This window comes from Bemisia tabaci, chromosome 3, assembly GCF_918797505.1.
Source record: "Bemisia tabaci chromosome 3, PGI_BMITA_v3".
In the NCBI taxonomy this organism is placed as follows: domain Eukaryota; kingdom Metazoa; phylum Arthropoda; class Insecta; order Hemiptera; family Aleyrodidae; genus Bemisia; species Bemisia tabaci.
The window spans coordinates 15672321-15692979 of NC_092795.1; the positions used below are offsets into that span (position 1 = coordinate 15672321).

The window sequence follows — 20659 nt, forward strand, 5'->3', positions numbered from 1 at the left end:
TACTTTTGGCCATGCATAGTTTTATGATGAGAAACGCAAATCTTAGACCGTCTGATTTCCGTATAATGAGCAGGACATTTGCACAATCTCAGCGATCTCTAGCGACACTTGGGATATTTTGAATTTTCACTCTTCTTGCACAAAAATGCACGGGGCAAAACGATGACCCGCCAACGTTGTAGTCTTCTATCTTAAGGCCAAGAACTAAACGATAACGGAGTCAAGAATCCTCTCTCAGAATTACAACTGCCCTCTCGTAAGGATCTTCTCATTTTCATTTCAGCCGCTCTCTTAGTAGTAGCACGCTGAGACGTTTCAAAAATTAGATTACAGGAGCACAAATACGGAGCACTTCCCAAAATCACCCTAACGGGCGAAACTTCCGTCTATTTTTCCCGACTTTCCGCGCGGTTCCCCGCCGACCCCCCCCCCCCCCCTCCCATCGACACCGAAAACCACCCTAATGAACAAAAACCGCGCATCGAGATAGGAACTTCCATCGCAGACGCGCGGTTTTCGATCAAAACCGGCGAGGGCACTTTCGAGCTCGGCATCAAAATAGTCGAGCTAAATCGCATTATAAAGTGAATCAACGCTCATCGTTGGATACATTCAAACAATTAAGTTTTAGTGTTATCCCTCGGAAACTTTTCCAGTCGCGGAGTTGGGGCGGGGGGTACGGGGGGATCTGATTTTTCATAAACAACAGGTTCACGAAAATGACTCCCGTGCGAAGCTGAGAGAAGCGAAACGGGGGAGTGAAAAATAGTCGGAGAGGATAAGACGGTGGATAAGATTCGCAGCTGGAGGTGAGTACGCGGGATGAGGACTCGAGCAGTGGCGTGGCAGGATTTGCGATTTATCGATTGTTGTGCCATTTGAACCTATGGAAAAGGATCGATGAACAGGGTGTTCGCGGCGAACACCTTAATAATCGATTCTTTACCATAGGTTCAAATGGCAGAACAATCGATATATCGCAATTCACGCCATGCTACTGGTACGCGGGACGAGGACTCGAGCGAGTCATATTTACATTTTAGACAGCGCTGGATAATAAACAGACCGACTCATGCATTGTACATTTTTACGGCGATGGAATAAGGAATCGGGTTGAGAAATGACTACTTTTTTTTTAGTTTTCTGCTGGTTTAATGGGCTCTGTTTCCTCTCTTCGGAGGTTGCACGACCAGGATCTCTGGACGCTGCAACGACATGACATGGCTTTAGGGTCTACGCATTCGATCGAGTCCTGGAGTAAACTGAGCTGTTGCATGCAGCAGGGATTTTCGATTTATACATTTATTCTGACGTGAGATTTTGCGAGAAATGAGATGGATGCACTGAATATTTTTAGAATGCAGCAAAATTCTTGTCAAATTGGGACCGTAAGTCGAAATTTTCTCGGTCCGCATTTTACCGCACAAAAAATACGGAACATTTCATTTCCTACTAGAAAAGCTGAAAAGCGTGACTGGCCATGAACCTGAAGGTTCGCATTATTTTGGAAGTTCCCGATTCCCTGTTTTTCACCTTGGTTTTTCCTGGTTTCGCGGGAATTCGAAAATTGAATCATTCAGACGGTCAAAAAGTAAAATTCATTACCGTTATTACTGCACTGGAAAAAAAACCACATTGGGTCTAGAGTCTAGACTCTTAAAAACATCGACAAGAAAAAGTACTCTTGATTCAATCAGAATCTAGCTTAAATCAAGAACCAAGCCTCTTAATTTAAGCGGATTTCGTTTTGATTCAAGCAAAAATCCGATCGAATCGAGAGTATTTTTTCTCGTCAATGTTTTCAAGAGTCTGGACTCTAGATCCAATGTGTTTTGTTTTTTTTTTCAGTGTGACAATAATTGCCAAAATTCTGTGTGTTTATCCAGGGGGTTTCCTCTAGTTCTCGGTGGTTTCATGGTTCAGCCCCCCTCCCCCCCTCACGTTCAATTCCCTCTTCATCTCGGTAGCTCGGAGCTTGTCATACACTAGGTATTAACCTCAGATAATTCCAAAGTGCACCGGATGATGTCATCAGATACAAAGCTTTAGTCCGCCTTCCTCATACGGGTTTTCTCTAATGACGTTGATATGAGAAATATATTTACCTTTGAGGAGACCTGTTTGTCGCCGAGCTTCTGCTGAGCGTCGCAGAGGGCGATGACTTGGCCGAGGAGTTCATGCGGCCTGATGAAGAGCCTCGAGCTGAGGAGGAATGCAAAGACGTAGGATCGTTCCGGATAGTACTCCGTCGTCGGCACCAGGTGCTGGATCAGGGCATCCAGCGGCCCCGATATCAGGATGTTATCCCGAAACACCAGAGCCTGTAACATACAAAAACAACTCATTAGCACTAGCCACAGCTACAAGTTTCCCAAAAATTCACAACATCGTCAAAAATCCAAAATCTGATCCTAACCGGAATCGCGCAAAATTTAGCAACACTGGAGAAAAAAAGAAGAAAAAAAAAACACATTGGATCTAGAGTCCAGACTCTTGAATACATTGACAAGAAAAGATACTCTTGATTCAATCGGAAAAAGAAAAAAAAAAACACATTGGATCTAGAGTCCAGACTCTTGAATACATTGTCAAGAAAAGATACTCTTGATTCAATCGGATTTTAGCTTGAATCAAAACGAAATCCGCTTAAATTAAGAGGCTTGGCTCTTGATTTAACCTAGGTTCTGATTGAATCAAGAGTACTTTTTCTTGTCGATATTTTTAAGAGTCTAGACTTTAGATCCAATGTGTTTTTTTTCCAAAGAACGAGGCTTAGCGACCATCGGATAATGTCGGATTTGTCTGAACTATTCGACAAGATTTGAAACAAATCTGGATGAAAATAACTCGAATTTGCGAAATTTTAGCCGTTGAGCAATGACTGTTGACTCCCACATTCAGCTGCCAAATTCAGTGTGTGATTCGGGCAATAGCGGAGAGAGCCTGATCACTCGAATTTTCTGTAGCGCCTTGTGTCACTAAATGATCCACCTCCATTTGAATCAGACATTTTAGGTTTCGTAGCTCTTTTAGAATAAAAAAATGGCGGACGTTGCATGTACTTGATTTAAAATTAAAGATAATGAGCTTTTATTTGCATGGGTTACCGTGAAATTTACGCAAACCGCACGGTTAGACTATCTAGTCAGTTTTTAAACCAATTGTGTGCATTAAGGTGGATCTTCAGCTTTTGCGCAATGCATTCTGGGTACGATCGATATATCTCAAATTTTAACCTTAGGGTGAATTCGATGATGTGACATTTGCCGAAGAACGCAGCATTGACGCAATGAATGGTGTCATCCATCGCATTTACCAAAGAGCGGTATTCCTTTTAATTTGCAGCGGAGAGGCACCAGGACAGATCCAACCATATTTTCAGCTAATCTCTGCATCAGTATCAGCAATCAACCCACGATTCTGAATCATTTGCGACCGATCCGCCGTAAGATTAACTGCGATTTTAAATTGGTGGTTTACTTTACTGCATGTGCTCTTGTAAATCTTCCACCGTCACAATCAAAGCATGCCAAGGTTGTCGATTCACATACGGATATCCGACCGTTCCCGTTTATGGTTGACAACACAATCGATTTCTGGGTCGATATCCGACAACTTCGGAACACATTGATTGAGTTCGGGAAAGCTGACAAGAGGACAAGCTATAAAATAAATCGCTGTGGAAATAGCGCGCGCGGAAGTGAGAGAGATTAACGAAATTGAAAAATAAGCCCTTCCAGAGATAGTGCAAGGTACGGGGACGTTATGCATCATGCATCATAAAAGTATAAAACTGCGAGGATTCGATTAAATATTTCTGAATCACAATTGGCCCGCTAATCAGTTTGCGACATCAAACAACGCGCTTGCAGCTTCCATGCACTCTTTCGTGTTTGTTTTGTCTCGTTTTCGACTGTCCAAACGCAGACTGCTCGGTGTGCGAAATTATTGATACGATAACTTCGTGTACCGCACGCACAAATTAATCCCTTTTTCTATTCATGAGACAAGCGCTTCGGCGGAACTGAAACTCTCTGAAAAGGAGGGAAACAAAACGCAAAACGCACGGAATATACAGTAAATCGATCCGTTGTCTCCTTTTGCAACCGCCATCATTTACCTGATTCAGGGCTAAACCTGAAATTACTGAAGTGATTTTACTGGAAAATATTTATTTAGTTCCTCCGCTGTCAATAAAGTGATAAAATGATGATATTCCGTTTCCGCATTCAGTAGCGTTTCACCGTTTCATGCATATGCTCGGAGGCAAATTTTTAGAAACAAAATTTTTGTCGAAATTGGAGGAAAATTCGGAATTTTAATTGTCAGTGTAAACCACTACTAGTACTTTAAAGTATAAACTTCAAGCGATTTAGACAATTTTCATGTCATCCATTGGCGAGTCCGCATTTTTACTTTAAAGTTTAACAATTTTGAGTTTTTCTAACGCAAGTTCGAATAATCGTGCCAAATTGGCGCCTACAAGACTGACGGAATACTGCACGCATTGCGCCAAACACAGAGTAGTCAGTCAATCGGCGTGAGACTCATAAACGCCTACAAGACTGACGGAATACTGCACGCATTGCGCCAAATTACAGTGCAGTCAGTCAGTCGGCGTGAGACTCATGAGCGCCTACAAGACCGACGGAATACTGCACGCATTGCGCCAAAGTACAGTGCAGTTAGTCAATCGGCGTGAGACTCATAAGCGCATACAAGACTGGCGGAATACTTCTCGCATTGCGTGTAACAGCACAGTGCGGGTGCCCGCTTTAATCGTTGAATATTAGTAATTTCTCGGTGTCGGACGTATCGCCCGCGGTGAGCACAGTATCCGACCAATGTACACCCTAAGCCTGCAATCCTAAGATTACGGGATCGTTGAAATTTTCCTAGAAAACATTTTTATATTAACTATTTTATCATTCAATATCCCCTTTTCCACCTTGTCAACTGATCCATTAAACGAATCAAACATCAAAATTTGTCAGTTTTAGTCGCAAATTCCATGTCCGACTTCGCCCGTTGGCTCGCACTACCTAGAGTGCCTATATGGGGAGAGTAAGGACATGCCTGTAATTTTGAAGACAGGTTATGGAGCTTTTAATGCCCAGAAGGGCAGCCAATCTATGTACTCAAATTATACAGAGTGATTCATTATTACAGTCGATACGATTCGTCGTATGTAAAGCCCATATTTGACTCAGTTTTCCCATAAATTGACTCATAGTTTCGCGAGAGAACGCTCTTTTTTCGATCAGTTTCGGCCATCTTGGTGTGATATTTAAATCTGAAGATTGGCAGTGGCATATTTTGTGTTATAAGGTTGGCTACCCTTTAAGGTTCAAAGAGCTCCATTTTTCGACAGGTCCGCACTCCCCTTACACTGGAAAACGAACACATTGGATATTGAGTCCAGACTCTGGAAAACATTGACAAAAAGAAATACTGCTTAAATCAAGAACCAAGCCTCTTAATTTGAGCGGATTTCCTTTTGATTTAAGATTAAATCTGATAAAATCAAGAGTCCTTTTTCTCGTTGATGTTTTCCAGAGTCTGGACTTTAGATCCAATGTGTTTTTTTTCCAGTGTATGTAAGTACTGAGTGTAAAACAATGGATTCTTGGTTATCGATTCCAAAATCGATATTTTTGGTGGATTTAAATGGAGGAAAAACAGTATTGCCAACTTGGAAAATCGCAACTTCTCTATTTGGCAACACGGCAACTCCGGCGCTTCCTTCCGAATTTAAGGAGAGGAATTTTTAGAGCGTGAAAAAGAGCGTTGCGAAAGGCGCAGCTTGTGTACAAAGGGCCGGAATGAGGAAGAGGATAGGGTAATCATTTCGGGGCGTGCTAATCGTCTATTGCCCGTTCAGGGCGCAGCGAGACTAAGGGTCACTGACTTCGTTATCATAAACGAATTTTAATTCGGGTCCTCCATCAAAGGCAATTCGATTTCGGTTGATTTTATTACGCGGAGCCGTGTGCCGTGTGCGCCGCGTACGGGGACGACGGGTGCTTACGCGTGAGTAATAAGTTTCAGTCATCGTAGACAACGGTGGGATTACGGAGCAGATGACTCCGGCGAAATCTATTTAAAAGGATGCTTTCGCGATTTGAATATACGATAGCCTTGTTGCCGCTTCGTTCGTCTCGCAGTGTGATTGTGGAACAGTTACATTCCGATCAGGCTAGAAAAAAAAGGAAAAAAGGAAAAAAAATACAAAAAAAAAAAACTTTTGACCTTCCATGGAAAGTGGGGTTTTCTTCCTTTGCTGGGGTTTATTCGGCTTATATTCCTTCGGGATCTAACAGGCGCACAGTAGATCGAGTCGATAGGAGAGTTTGGCCATAATTTGGAAACTTTCAAAGTTTATAACTCCGTTCATACAAAACTTTGAGGCTTTGAGAGTGGGTCCGTCGGTTTCCTTGTGAAATTTTCTTTTGGATAAACTCATGTTCTTGGCCCTTAAATTTTTCAGTTTTTTTTTCTTTTTTTTTTTTCTTTTTTTTCTTTTTTAATCAAGGCCAAGAGAAGCCTGTTATTGTTTTAGACCCACTTATAAATTCCGTGAAAATGTATTTGTTGCGACCACCGGGATTCGAGCCTGGGACCTATCCACCTATTGAAAATGCAATACTGAGATATTAGTATTACTCTACGGAGGGATGTTCTTGTTCGATGGATATATAGAGACATGAACGATAAACCAAATAATTTTAACCTTCCTTTGCCATCGAGACCTGCTGCAAACCATGGATGCCATTTTTCGGCCGTAGATAAATTCAAAATTTCAAGAATTAAAGCTGGGTGGAATCCGTCGCGATGCATCTAATCGTCAGTTTAATAAAAATTTACAGTTACTACTTACAATTACAATTACATTGCAGCTTTAAATGCTCTGCAGATTATTATCCGCAAACATTGGCAACACGAGGGGTACCTGCTTGCAATATCCGCGATTCGTGTTCCGAAACAGTAGAATTAGAATTATCCATTCTTTCCGAGAATCGATCTTGCTATACGTATTTCTTTCAGCCACGCAATAAAAGTGGACGGAAAAGTTAAATGGGATTTTTCAACGGAAACCGGAAATCCGGCGCATTTAATTGAATTCGCCGAGAGAAAACTGATGTCTGGTGCGATTTGGAATTCCAATTTTAAGCGAGGTGAAACGTAGCCCCTTGACTTGAAAGGGTAAGCCCGATCAGGGGCGACTGATAGATACCAAACAGTGGCGGGGCATGAATGATCGATTATCGATATTTCCCTATTTGAAGCTACGGTAAAGAATCGATTATTAAAGTGTTCGTCGCGAACGTCTATTTCTCGATCCTTTCCCATGGGTTTAAATGGCAGATCAATCGATGTATTGCAAAGCACGCCACGCCACCGATAACAAAATCGGGTTTTGGAGCGTGTCACTAAAAAAACCCGAAATTATCAGATTGAGTACGCACAGAGAAACTAAAGGGATTGCGATGTTACCAAGATTGAACGAATTCTCCTTCGGCTTATTAAACACCTGCGAGCAAGCGATGAAACGAAGCTTTTAGAATAATTTCCCTCTTTAATTAATTTATTTTGCCTATGAAAAAAAAGAAACCGGCTAAACTTTCAGTCTTTCATGGAGGATCGAAGAAGTTGTTCAATCGTAGCAAGTTGAGGAGGGAAGGGCAGCTGTGGAGGGTTCGGGGCGGTATCCTCCTCGGAGAATCTCAAACAGAGAATTTAATCAAACTTCGAGTCAAATTCAACAGTATAACTTGAAAAACGGATCGATTCTTCGTTGACTCTTTGCAAACAGGTCACTTGCAGATGTCCCACAATCGCTTTAGAATAGCTGCAGATTACAAAACGGTGGGAAACAATTTCCTTATTTTGTGTGTACTTTCCGTAAGAAATCTACAACTCGCGATTTTTGGTATGATTAAAAAAAGTATAAGATTAGCACAGTCCGAACGCCAGGTTTCTGCGTACAATGTTCAATCTTTAAAAACATGATTGTCGACGAGTCAACCATAGCGATAGTGTGCAGTAAGAACCGTCGTTTCTTCCTACGAGAATTTCATCAATCATCAATAATACATCAACCAGAGCAAATGTGTGCCTGTGCATCAATGATGAAATTAAAAAGGAGAGATAGAAAATCTGTTGAATTACCGAGGCGGATGACGTCAGTCACTGTATTATCAGAGGGATTTTATGCGTTGTTATTGAACAAGAAGCGGAGAGTTTAGACTAAGCTTATCATTTTTTGTTGCTCTATGATCCGCGACTATCAAAACACGATTATCCGCCTCGCGTTATTGACCCATTTATATGGATTATTTTTAGAAGCATCCAATGTGTACAGCGCGTACACCGGATTCACCGTGAAAATTTCAAGAAGGACCGACGAACAGATCTGATTCGAATTGCAAAGATGAAAATTATGTCGCGCACTTCTTTAGCATAATCCGTCAAAATTCTCGGAAGGGGCAAAGAGGATTCCTGGGGGGGGGGGGGGGCAGGAGAGACCCCCAGGCCCCATACTAGCTCCGCCCATGGTTACGCATTTTTCCTTCCTGACTTTTACCTGACCAATTTCATTAACATGACTTCCTCGGTCGCTGCACGCTCTGTATCTGATGTGCTGAACATGATTTCCATACAGGTCACCTGAGGGTTAGTTATTGACATTGATAGGCAGAGCAATAGACACAGAGGACAAACTGAAAATGAAGCAATCCTATTGATGGGAGTAGGTTGTTGCAATAGACAAAGAAGGTAAGGACTAACTAACGGCAACAAACAAGAGACCCTACAGTTAGTCCATCATTTTTGCCCTTAGTCTATGACAACTACCCGTTCCAACCGGTACGGCCACTCCGTATTCCCTGTGTCTTCTTTGTCTATCGCTTTGTCTATCAATTTTAATGATCAGTTCGCTGGTAAAAAGTGTTCTCAGTTGGCTATACCTCTTAAATAGAATTGACTCATCGTCTAAGTCGATATGACATTGACTCATCGTCTGACTGAGTCAATTTAACATCGTCTTATCGTCTGAGTCAATTTGACATTAATAGTCTGAGTCAGTTGACATTGACTCATCATCTGAGTCTATTGACTCATAGTCTGGGTCAATTTGACATTGACTCATCGTCTGAGTCAATTGACAACCTTGGAATTGAGTTACGTCCCTTTTTCTAAGAATTAATGAATTCTAACACTGCGGATAGGCTCCAGGTGTCGAAGTTCGGGGGCTCGCGGCGACATCGACAGAGCGAGCAGGCAACCGGGCGGGATTAAAATCCTTCCGAACGCTATCCCTGATTCCATTTCCATGTTTCCGAACGGAATCCCTTGCTCTTCCGTCCCTCCGCCCGGTCCCTCTCTCTTTTTCGTCCCTCCCGCGTCCTCCTCTTCCTCTCAATTGAATATGGAAAACGTGATTAGACAAATTACGGCGCCTCACCGGCAACTAAATCAACAGCATCAACACTGGCTTGAGGTGGGGCTGGTAATTGATTTTCTTTCCATTTGCGCCCGGAATTAGGTCGTTTAACGCAAACTGACGATGAATGCAACCGCACCCCCTGCTGCAGTTCCTGTCGATAAATGCGATTCGGTAGGCTCCGGGCTGCTGTAATTATGAATATTGGAACACTGAGCATTTCATTTGCCTCAAGTTCACGCTCCTCATTTTCTCACTTTAGAAATTAACATCGCGGCACGTTCCGTATTTTAACGTTGTTTTATGTCTCCGTTCACTTCGCTTGAAAGCCTCGTAAAATCCATTTAATCAGCGAGTTCCTATACGCTTAATGATACACTTCCGTATTTTGACCATCTGTCCTTCCGCGGGACTGCAAATATATATTTTGGGATTCCGTAAGTGTCAAAAAGCGTATGTAAACAAGTGAAATATCTAAATAGTGTCACTTTCGTAATACAAAAAACTCTCATTTAGCCAACCATCCTAATTTCAGAGAGATTTGCATGTTTTCCCATAGCTTCCTCCCCCCCCCCCCATCCCCCGATTACTTCCACCGCATTTCCCACAGAGACTTTCCAAAATTTACCTGCCTCATACTGCTGCGCTATCACTGGAAAAAAAAGTCGCTTGGATCTAGAGTCCAGACTCTCAACAACATTGACAAGAAAAACTACTCTTAATCCAACCCGATTTTTCCTTAAATTGAAGAGCCGAACCTCTTGATTTGGGCGGATTTCCTTTTGATTCAAGCGAAAAGTCCGATTGAATCTAGAGTATTTTTCTTGTCCATGTTTTTTAAGAGTCCGGACTCTAGATCCAAGCGACTTTTTCCCCAGTGTAAGTGAAAACGCCGGTAAAAGCATTCGAATGTTGACAAATTTCTTGTTTGAAAATAATATTTGTAAAGAAAGCTATGAATATTTTTCCTTGAAATTTTCAGAGTTTTTATACCAAATCATAAACAAAATACTCTAGGAAATAGGAGGAGAAATATTCTCAAATTTTCCTGAAAATTCGTGATTCGTGATAGAATTCTTACTTTCGTTTGATTTGTATCTTTCCATTAGACCACGATTTTATCTTCCTAGCACAGGAACTTTGGAATCGTGAAGAAATTTTTCAGCAGACTTCCCGATTGTCACCGTTACATTCCCCAACTTTTCCCGATTTTCCCTGCTCATAACAATCGCGGGGGGTGAACTGAGAACGTCTCGGCTTCCCTTTTGTCGTCTGCCTATTCAGGGATCTCTTTTCTCCTTCCGCATCCGGCCTGGGGTCCGGGGGGGGGGGGGGGGGGCGGGGGGGCCTTCCGCGGGGTCGGGGCTCGTGGGGGCCGGAAACCATTTCCCTGAAAATAATGACGCGGTTAAAAAGTAATAATTGATATGAATGCATCCGCGGGGGTGGAAAGGCGACGGCATCAGGCAGCCTGCCAACTCCACGTCCGACACTGCTGAACTTGCCGCGGCGAGTTGCGAATATAATGAGAGGGAGGTGCAAAAAAACGTGACTCCCCGACTTTCCTTGTTTCCCCTCGTTGCGGTGATTTCGTGGATGAGGCTGGGAAGATTTCTTCATCTTCCTATCTTGATTTCTTCGAAAACGATACTTCATCGTAATTAATTTTACTCTCATTTCGAGAGAAAATATTGTGAGGGCGAATGCGAGTCAATTTAGAATTGACTTTTACGGCAAATTTGAATATAAGTCAATTAATTTGACTTAAAATTACTTCAATAGGACGCTCATCTCCATAGGCAAGCGCTGGAATTAAGTTAAGGTGCCAGATAAACAGACAAAACGCCCTTAGTTGGTGTCACGCGCTACGAACACTACTCGAATGGAGATGTTGCATACGTGAGGAATTTGCGATTTGACATGTAAAATGATTGATTCTAATGTAAAATTTTGCGAGAAACACGAAAGTGCCACTGTTTTCTCTGAAATCAACTCCCCAAGCTCAAAAAAAGCTCTCAAGTTGAGGCAAAAATGGAGGGGATATCCCACGCTATCCTGAGAGTCCACCTCTACATCAAGACAAACTCTCCATGCAAAGATAGGGAGCAATTACATTGACAGGGCTGCCATCTTATTTGGGGACTCTAAAACTGAAAACACGGCATCACTGCTAATGTATTTGCTCCTATCTTTGCATGGAGAGTTCGTTTTGATGTAGAGGTGGACTCTCAGGATAGCGTGGGATATCCTCTCCATTTTGGCTCAACTTGAGAGCTTTTTTTGAGCTTGAGAATTGATTTCAGAACCAGAGGCCAGAGGCACCATCATGTTTCTCGCAAACTTGAACATAAGAATCAATAGTCAAATCTCAAATTCCTCTCTTATGCAAAATCTCCATTACATTATAACGCCTGGATGCAACTATTCGAGCTCCATGGATGTCCGTGTTGCATACGCACGGAATTGAAGGAGTTTTGATTCTCCAAGCACTAAACCGTTTACCTCGCGGCACAGGAAACGGCGTCGTCGGCGGGGTCGCACTCAGAGGATCCAATATAACAGAGACTCTTTGATTCTTCGTTTTTGCTACTAAAAAATCTGTCGTTAAAAACAATTGGTTAGGGTGCCTACATCGCTAGAAAAAAATATGAGCCGGAGATGAGAGATCGGGGGGACCGAATCTCATGATACCAATCGTGGTGAGTTTCACGGTTACCGATACGCCCCGGACGCGGATCAGAGGTGACGTCATCGATTCATCCGCGGGGGGAGGGGGGAGATATCGGGGATCGGGGATACATTTGCACTTTTATGGCCCCATTTTTTTGCCGCGGGAGCTTTCGCCAAGACCCGGCGCGGGGCGACCAACTCCGCGGAAGAAAGATAAATCTTGGCGACACTCGCTTCGGGAGCATTAGCCAGACATGCGAGAGGGCTCAAGTTTAAAATGATGAATATTGCATTATAGCCGTCCCTTTATATCATTTCGATACCCGCGGCATTCATACCCAAGCGCGGACATATGTTCCCGAATGTAGCGCTGTATCCATTCATTATTATCGCTGTTGCCGCAATGTCCGCATAAATGATGCCTTTCCGCGCGAGTGATTTCTTGCTTCAGTTGTGTTCTTCGTCGCCATTATTATTTAAATCCAACGGTACGATCTGGGAAAATGAACGGCAAAGGCTCTGCGAGCAGTCCATGACGTATCCAATAGGAATACGATAGATATAATTGAAACTCAGGAAACAAGCTTAAAAATAAAACGGATAAAACCTGAAACGTATTGATTGGAAATTCTCTCCTATGATCCCTGGGGATGAAAATGTGTATTATTTGTAGATCTGTTCAATTTGGATTAATGGAGTGACTCATTGGCCGAAATTTTTCAGTTTTCGTTATTTTAATTTTGAGCCTTGTTTCTCGAGTCTGAATGGTATCAATTGGATCAATTGGATTCCGATTTGGGAAAAGGGGCCGATCCATGATTAGAGCCAGAATGATAATTTAGGGTCAAAATGATTTGCCATGAAAATCCGACAAAGAATGGAAGGAAAAAGTTAAAAATATTGGTAAATAGTATACAGCCATCATGGAATTTTACTCTCAAAAGTGAATATATTCAGAATCATTGCACTTACGTCGAATCCAAAATTCTGCTCGAAATCACGACTTAAATCAGTATAGACAAGGAACCTCAAATCTCTTTCTTTTTTAAAGTCTGAACATTCGACGCGATTTTTTCGATACTTTAATTTGTCATAACTCTTTGACTATCGATTTATAGGAATCTATATAATCGGTTATCAATTCATTTCAAAAATGACTAAATCTCAAACGTCATAATTTCCTTCATGCAAATACATTAAAGACTCGATTGGTAAAGTTTAGCATACCTCACGAACATACACTTGAAGTGTACACTTCACAACTATTTGAAAATGTTACTTGGTTTCTTTAGGTCGACGTTCGATTTAAATACTTGTGCGAGAGCATAAGCACGAATTTTCAGACGAAAATTGACAGCAGCGAGTATCCGGTCGAATCATAAGCTTCATGAGTGGTAACGGCCACTCTCGATCGAGTCAATAAATATAGAGACCGAGAAGCGACACACCTAAAAAGCTCATTTTGAGAATCAAAGATGGGTTTTATGGGTCTTGATGCAAACGGCGGAGAGGATTTTGAAGCTTAAGACAGATTTGTCGTCATTCGACAGAGTAGACAAAAGAGCTCCTACGGTTTGAGATGGACTGAGTTTAGCATGTTAGAAGCGAGCACAACTCAGACGCGTTGGTAAAAGCATCAATTTTTAAAAGAAAGAAAGAATGAAGACGAGGTTATTCTGAAATAAGCCGAATAGTTGGTTGTTTTTTGCTAACTTGATTCCCATATCCTTGGCAGTTTTAAGGCTCTCCTCCACGTTCAAATTGGGGGCTTTAAAGGGGCTCATCGATACTTTTTTCAGCCCTCTTATAGGCCAGCAATGCAAGTTGGAGTAATCGATGGGCCACTATGAAGACTCCAGTTTGAACGCGGAGAAGAGCCTTTACGGTACAATTAATACTTCTATACAGACTTCAGAAAATCTAGAAATATCCTTTACTTTTTCAAAGTGGTCTCCGGACAAAAAGACCAACATTTTTGATAAAGGATCACCACTGCACTCATATGGACCTGACAATTAATTGAGCGATATCCATAATCACCTCAATTTCTCTGAGTTTTACTTATGCTTAGTACATTTACAGCAAAAATAAGAGAGTTGTTTAATGGTTATAGTTTGAGCAAGAAGAATAATTACAGTATATCTCGTTTCATTCCCTGAAAATGTTCCTTCACCTTTCTAGAAACTCGATTTATTGCTGTTTCTCAGGCCTGTAGACACTAAGGACACACACAATTATGACTTACATGCAATCAATAACAGATATTAAAAAGAAAAACGACTCCTCAACATCTTTGAGAGCCAACAGCGGAAAAATTGCATTAAATTAATCCTGTCAACCGCTCTCGGTCTTGAACCAAGGGTCGAAACCCCCTGAAGCAAGAGATCATCAGAAAGATCATAATTATTAGCTTCGAATTATTTCCTCGCAGCGCACGTTGAAAGAAGGATCACAAACACCGATCCCGAGGGGGTGGGGGTAGGGTAAGAGAACGGAAGGGAATAATTACCCCATCGATATTGCTCCGATACAATGGGGGCCGGAGCGATGACGTCACAATTAGGGGACCGGGACGTCTTGAGGGCATTCAGGTATGAGCGAAAATGCATTGGATTCTCGGGGCTTTACGAGGGCTCCTTACTTTGAGTCACCGGGGCCGAGAATTCTCCGGTCATTGTGCAGACCTCATTGAACGGCTGAACTTAGTTAGAGACGGCGGCTCGGCGGGGGGGTTGTGGGAAGCGGGAAACAAGGCGGGGTGGGGTTTTAGGGGTTGCAACTCGCTACTCCTACCGGAGCCGACCACCGTTCGGTCCGTCTTACCAGTGGCGTGGTGTGCTTTGCGATATATCGATTGATACGCCACTCAAACCTATGAAAAAAGATCGATTATTAGGGTGACACCTTAGTAATCGATTCTTTACTATAGCTTCAAATGGCGAGATATCGATAATCGATCATTCACGCCACGCCACCGCGTCTTACAAATGTACTGTTGACTAATCAATCCGCGGGTGGGTTCGAGTCCAGTTTGCCGGACTCCAGGTCGATTTATCGAATTATCTCGATCGATAAATCCCTATCTTAGCGATGTTATCTATCGATCGAGATCACGCGATAGTGCTTCGATAATCGATGCGGAGGAGGCGGATCTCGGACCAAGATTCCGAGTGTTTCAACTCGGAGAGTACTGCGCTACGAGTCGTGGCTTTTTCCGGCCGAATGAGTTGTGAGGAGGTTATTGTGTAACGAGTTTTGGACGCGGTAGTGATGAAGATTCGGTCGATATCCGGACGATTTATTGCGTTCAGCTCTCTGGCCAGGGGTTTCATGATTTTTTCATTTCTGGATTCCCTAAATTTCTTCGTGCTTTTTCCTCACTCTAAAATTGTTGGATTTTCGGATTTTCCGGACCTTCAAGCAGAACTTTCACGTGAACTAATTTTCTTCAATTACGGTGAGTTTCGCTAAAATTGGGACGGATTTCCACTTCTAAAGATTGAACGAATGGGAAAAGGCATTTAGAAGGTGTTCCGACGGTGCGGTGGTCAGGATATGATGCGCCATTCACTCGCAAGACTTTTTTTAGCCACTTCAAATTTCTGGACTTTTCCGGGTTTCTACTCCTCCAGCATCCTTGTTTTCAAGATCCATTTTATGTCTAAGCTACGTTTAGAGATGTACTGGCGGATATCCGTGATTTTTCGACTGTCGGAAGGATTAGGTCTGGGTCTAGAGGAGCCTCCTGTATACAAATTTTCAAATTATAATTCAGATTTATACGTCGTAAAGGGGCCCCTTGAGAGATGCGTGGCTAAATTTGTGACGAAATCAGTCACCTTCTACGCTAAATTGAGCCATTATTTGTGAAAACAATGTGCGGTGGTGCTTAAAGGCTACGTGAACAACACAACCGAGGATAAAAGACACGTAATCCGGCCTCTTTTTTTTTACTTTTCTCCCGAATAGGAGGGAAAACTTACAAGCAGCATAGAACGGAGTATTGGGAGTTCACGCCTAGCGCCAAGCGCCTTCAATTTTTCACATGCAACACGGACATCCATCAAGTACGAATAGTTGTATCTCTGTGCCGTCGTCAACGCGCGTTCTTTCTCTCGTTATGCTCCAATACTGTGTTTGTTTCCACTTATGTTGTAGTGGTGCTTTGCATATTCTGCAATTTGGGGTTTATTTTGCGAATAGTCGGTACGAAGTTCCTTCTTAAATGTTTACCCGAAGAATGTATCGTACTTTTACGTAAATTCCATGAATAATATTAATAAGCGTATTTTTTGGGTTTGGTAACAACACTATAAGGCTCATACGTCGTTCTGCTCAATTTCAACGGTGAGGCACGTATATAAATATCGGCGGGTTCAACAACGTTCTGCTATGTATCGCTAGGATCCTCGCTGTTAACCACCGGAAAAAAAGAGAACGCGTGGATAATCGCTTCCGGTGAATCATTCCTGAAAAATATAAATCTTGAAGTTGGCGGAAGTGAAAGGATAAATGCGGAGCGAATGAGTTTTTGAAGCGGGAATTTCCCGGAGATATGTACGGAACACGTAGGAACCTATCATCACGTCACTATATTGAGGCATGATTCTTTTCAATCACATCGTTCAGAATCATTATAACGTTCAGAAAGACCCCGAAAATAAGGGTCAAATAAAAAGTAAAACATAAAAAAGTAGAAATTATTGGTGTTGACGCCACGAAAGTAGGTTCGGACTTTACAGCCGTTTCCTGGAATTTTCAAATTGGAAATAATCAAAGGAATTAGTGTACTTGCAGCATTCGGAATTCCCCGTTTCACCTTAGTTTTCGCGAAATTGTCCATGAGTGTAGGAGATAATCTAATCAGAATTCAGCATTAAAACCATTCAAGCAGAAAAAAATCAAAATTTCGTCCTGTATTTCTGCAAAAAAGCTCAAATTCCCTATGTTTTCCAGGTTTTTTCCACCAAGTGTCCAATATTTCCCATGATTTTCGCTATAAAAAGCTAGATTTATTGTGCTTCTTTCAATTTGTCCATCGCTGGAAACCCTAAATTCTAAGACAAGATAAAAACCACCATAGATAGCTGGCAAAGTATTCAAAATGGAATGATTTGTCTACATTGAATCGAATTGTGCTGTGTTCGTATGTTATACTTTTCACATAGGTTTTTACTATTACACAGGGGAGGAACAGACAGAAATCGATATTGCAATGATTCTCGTATCAAATGCAATAAATTTTTTCATAGCCAAATATTTTGCTCATTACTTTAAAATTTTATTTTTTTTCTCAATACAATTTTAGAAACCACTGGGGCTTTCATTGCTTCTTCAGCTTGAAGCCAAAATTTGCGAAAATTTCAAGCTGATCCGTAACGCGATGTTTCACGCCAGTTTGACCACAGCCGGGGCCCGGGACGATTCCCCTCAATTATGAATCACCCCTTAGCCGAGCCGAGTTTGTTTGGGGATGAGATATGAAATCAGGAGTGATTTCTGTTCCGAGCGTGAGGGACGTGCCACGGAGCCGCGGTAATCGAATTTGAAAGGAGCAATGACGTCTCCTCGCGTCGTGACGGCGAGAGGGACCAACGACGAAACCCCAGGGCGTGTGCTCCTTGCCAAGCCGAAACATCGTATCTGCATCGGGGCTTCCATCGGAGATACGCGGTTTTGGATCGGGTCGGGAGCTGACCGATATAGGCTCCCCCGGCGGCGGAGATCTAAGTTGCCGACTGCGTGACCCAGGTGCCCGCGTCGCATACAGATTTGTCGCGTCTGGTGAAAGAATATCACGTCCACGACACTAACCGAAACTTTTGACAGCTTTTTCTCCTCTCGCTTCGAGAACTTCGATTTGTGCTCATCGATTTGAGCTGAGCACGGTGGGGGTGGAACTTTCCTCTGATCGAAATGCCTGAGAACCGTTTTGCAAATGCCTACAAAATACGTGTCATCTATGATATCGGATCAGTCAACGATCAAAAGGGACATTTGTGCACAATTGGACCACGTTTAGCAGAAAGAAACCAAGCCACATCAGCTACTGCCTTTAACTGGGCGATTTGATTTTTTACAGGAAAAAGTTTGTGTGATTTCCTTTGAAAGTTTTATGAAATTAGCTTCGTATTATGAAGAAAATTGTAGTCAAAATGAGGTCTGCAGAGGTGACATTTCAGCAAAATCTTAGGAAGCGAGAAACAAGTAGTTAAGAGGTGAAACACTTCGCTAGGAGGGGCGGTGGAGCTCCATAATTTAAAAAAGCTACTTAAAAACTCTAGAACTGATCTAGATTCATCGTAAAAGACTTCAAAAAGTGTAAATTGTAAAATTAACAGGGTATCATTAAGAGAGGGCAATCAACATTCTGCTTCCCCCAAATGATGCTTCCAAGTTCTTAAATCGGCCGATTGACGCCAAACACGATTGATAAAAAAACATGTGTAGAAATGCTTTGATTAAGCTGACTAACTGCTAACTGAAAAAGTTCCGTTCAGATGAAAAAGAAGGAACGGATAAAAATAAGGATGCACGAAAATCCTATGTGCGTAGTTCATTTTGAATTCATTCATTGGGCATGGCTCATTTTCATCCCACCACCACCACCACCACCACCACCACCCCCCCCCCCCCCAAGGAGGAAAAATGATTTCGGTGCAGAAAATATTCATTGGAAGTTCCTGTTAATTCAAACGGAATTTCCTCGGTGCGGTCGCCTGGTTTCATCTTCGCGATCGCTGGATTCGAGTGGGAACGAACGCCAAAAGCTGACACTGCAGAACTTTCACGATTAACTGCAGACGGCAGAAATGCAATAAACTGTGATGTTGTAGGACGGGAGGGAGAAAAATAAAGAATGGAGGAGGGAGGGGGGAGTCGCGGCGAGGGGGCGGGGGACGGAAGGGTCGCGGACCACATGGATGGATACATAAATAAATAAAAAGCAAGTTCAAAACACCCTGACACCACTTCCTAACCAGGTGCTTTAAAAGCGCATGTTAGCGTTCGAGAAGCTATGTTAGCGCGCTCTTCGGATATTTCAGGTAATGAAGTATTAAAGTATTCACCGTTTACCCTTGCCCCGTAGCTCAAATACATGCCCCGCTACTTTGTTTGAAGTCTGGTGGTAAGCTTCCATTCTCTCCTGCTCGTCCCCCCTGCCTTAACACCGCCCCTACCGACTAGAACAAGGATTAGCTTCTTTCTAGCAATCCCTTCAAATCCTCCACTCCAGTGATGCCAGGAGAATCAATATGTTCAACTCCTTGATTCCCCCTCTCCCATAAATCCAAATGAACTCTCGGGCGGGCAGTGCAGTGGAGATCTAGATTCTAGAGGGACCCTTCTCCTTTCACCCAAAACTAGTCCCAAAAGAGAGGATAATTTTCACCAGTTTTTTACCTGCAAGACTTGTCTTCACGAGACGTTTCTTCAGATTCAGTTGTCGCGTTAAGTTGCTTAAACGAACTTTTTCGACATTTTGAGAATCCAGAGACATTTTTACGAGATAAGCGAAACAAAAGAACCCTGAGACTTGCTGCTCAGTCCCTGGCGGCCGTCCTAAAATTACACTAAATACTTGGGGGCAGAGTGGGGGGGGAGGGGTCTACGACTGACTGACTTACTCGATTTAAAGGTGGGTGGTAGGAAGAAAGGGGACCAAAAATCAGAAAAAGTGTCTGATGTCATTGATGGACGGATCCTTTTTGCTTAGGACGAGACATATTGATGAATAAATTTTCTGTCGCGGTAATTAGTAGCCAAAAAAACTAAAAAAATTACGAGTTCTTAGCCGAAACCTCAGTGAGAAAGCTCTGGTCATATTAAAAATTCCAAATGAAATGCTTAAATTTTCTGCATTTTTGGAGGGTCTCCTGGAGATTTCCGGCACCAACGAGGGGTTTCCCCAGTATGCCTTATTCGTCCCTATATTTGCCTGTGTATTCAGGGATGTTTTTCAAATATATTCTAGCCAATAAGTACCGTCAGCAGGGTGTATAGTATTTTTAAATTTTGAAAAATCCTGATATTTTCCTGATTTTTCCTGATATTTTATCAAAAATTCCTAATTTTTTCATTTTGAAAATTCCTGATTTTTCTCGTAAAAACTAAGTTTATTGCATAAATGCATGCAGAAAATACATGTTTTGATAAAGTTCTTATGATTAGAAACTAGTATAAAAAGGCGCGTAAACAAAGACAGCGCGATGACACGGTAGGCAAAAATCAGTAAGACTTCTCCGCTGAGGAGATTTTCGAAAGAAAAATTCCTGATAAAACGTCCGATTTTTCCGATTTTCCCGATCGGCCAAAATTCCTGAAACATTCCCGGTTTTCCTGATGCTAGACACCCTGGTGAGTTACGGGGCACCCTGTGATAGTATAATCGTCCATGTGCATTCCTCCATCATCTAATGATATGCTCCGTTCAGGAAGATATTTGAGGGTGTCTCGCGGGGAGAATTCTGGGGGCAGGGGTAGGTCGCCCTGATTTTCCGTCAAATAAACCGCTCGTGACAACGAAAAGAAAGGGATGAAAGCGCG

General features: G+C 42.4%; 1 protein-coding gene across 1 annotated transcript in view; it reads right to left on the bottom strand.

Moving 5' to 3' along the window:
- The window catches only part of LOC109041943 (uncharacterized), a 261452-nt gene that overhangs the window by 66562 nt on the left and 174231 nt on the right, over nucleotides 1-20659 (bottom strand). Inside the window, exon 5 of the mRNA XM_019058459.2 lies at nucleotides 2106-2321. Coding sequence (XP_018914004.2) covers nucleotides 2106-2321 — 216 coding nt within the window. The remainder of the gene's footprint in view (nucleotides 1-2105; nucleotides 2322-20659) is intronic.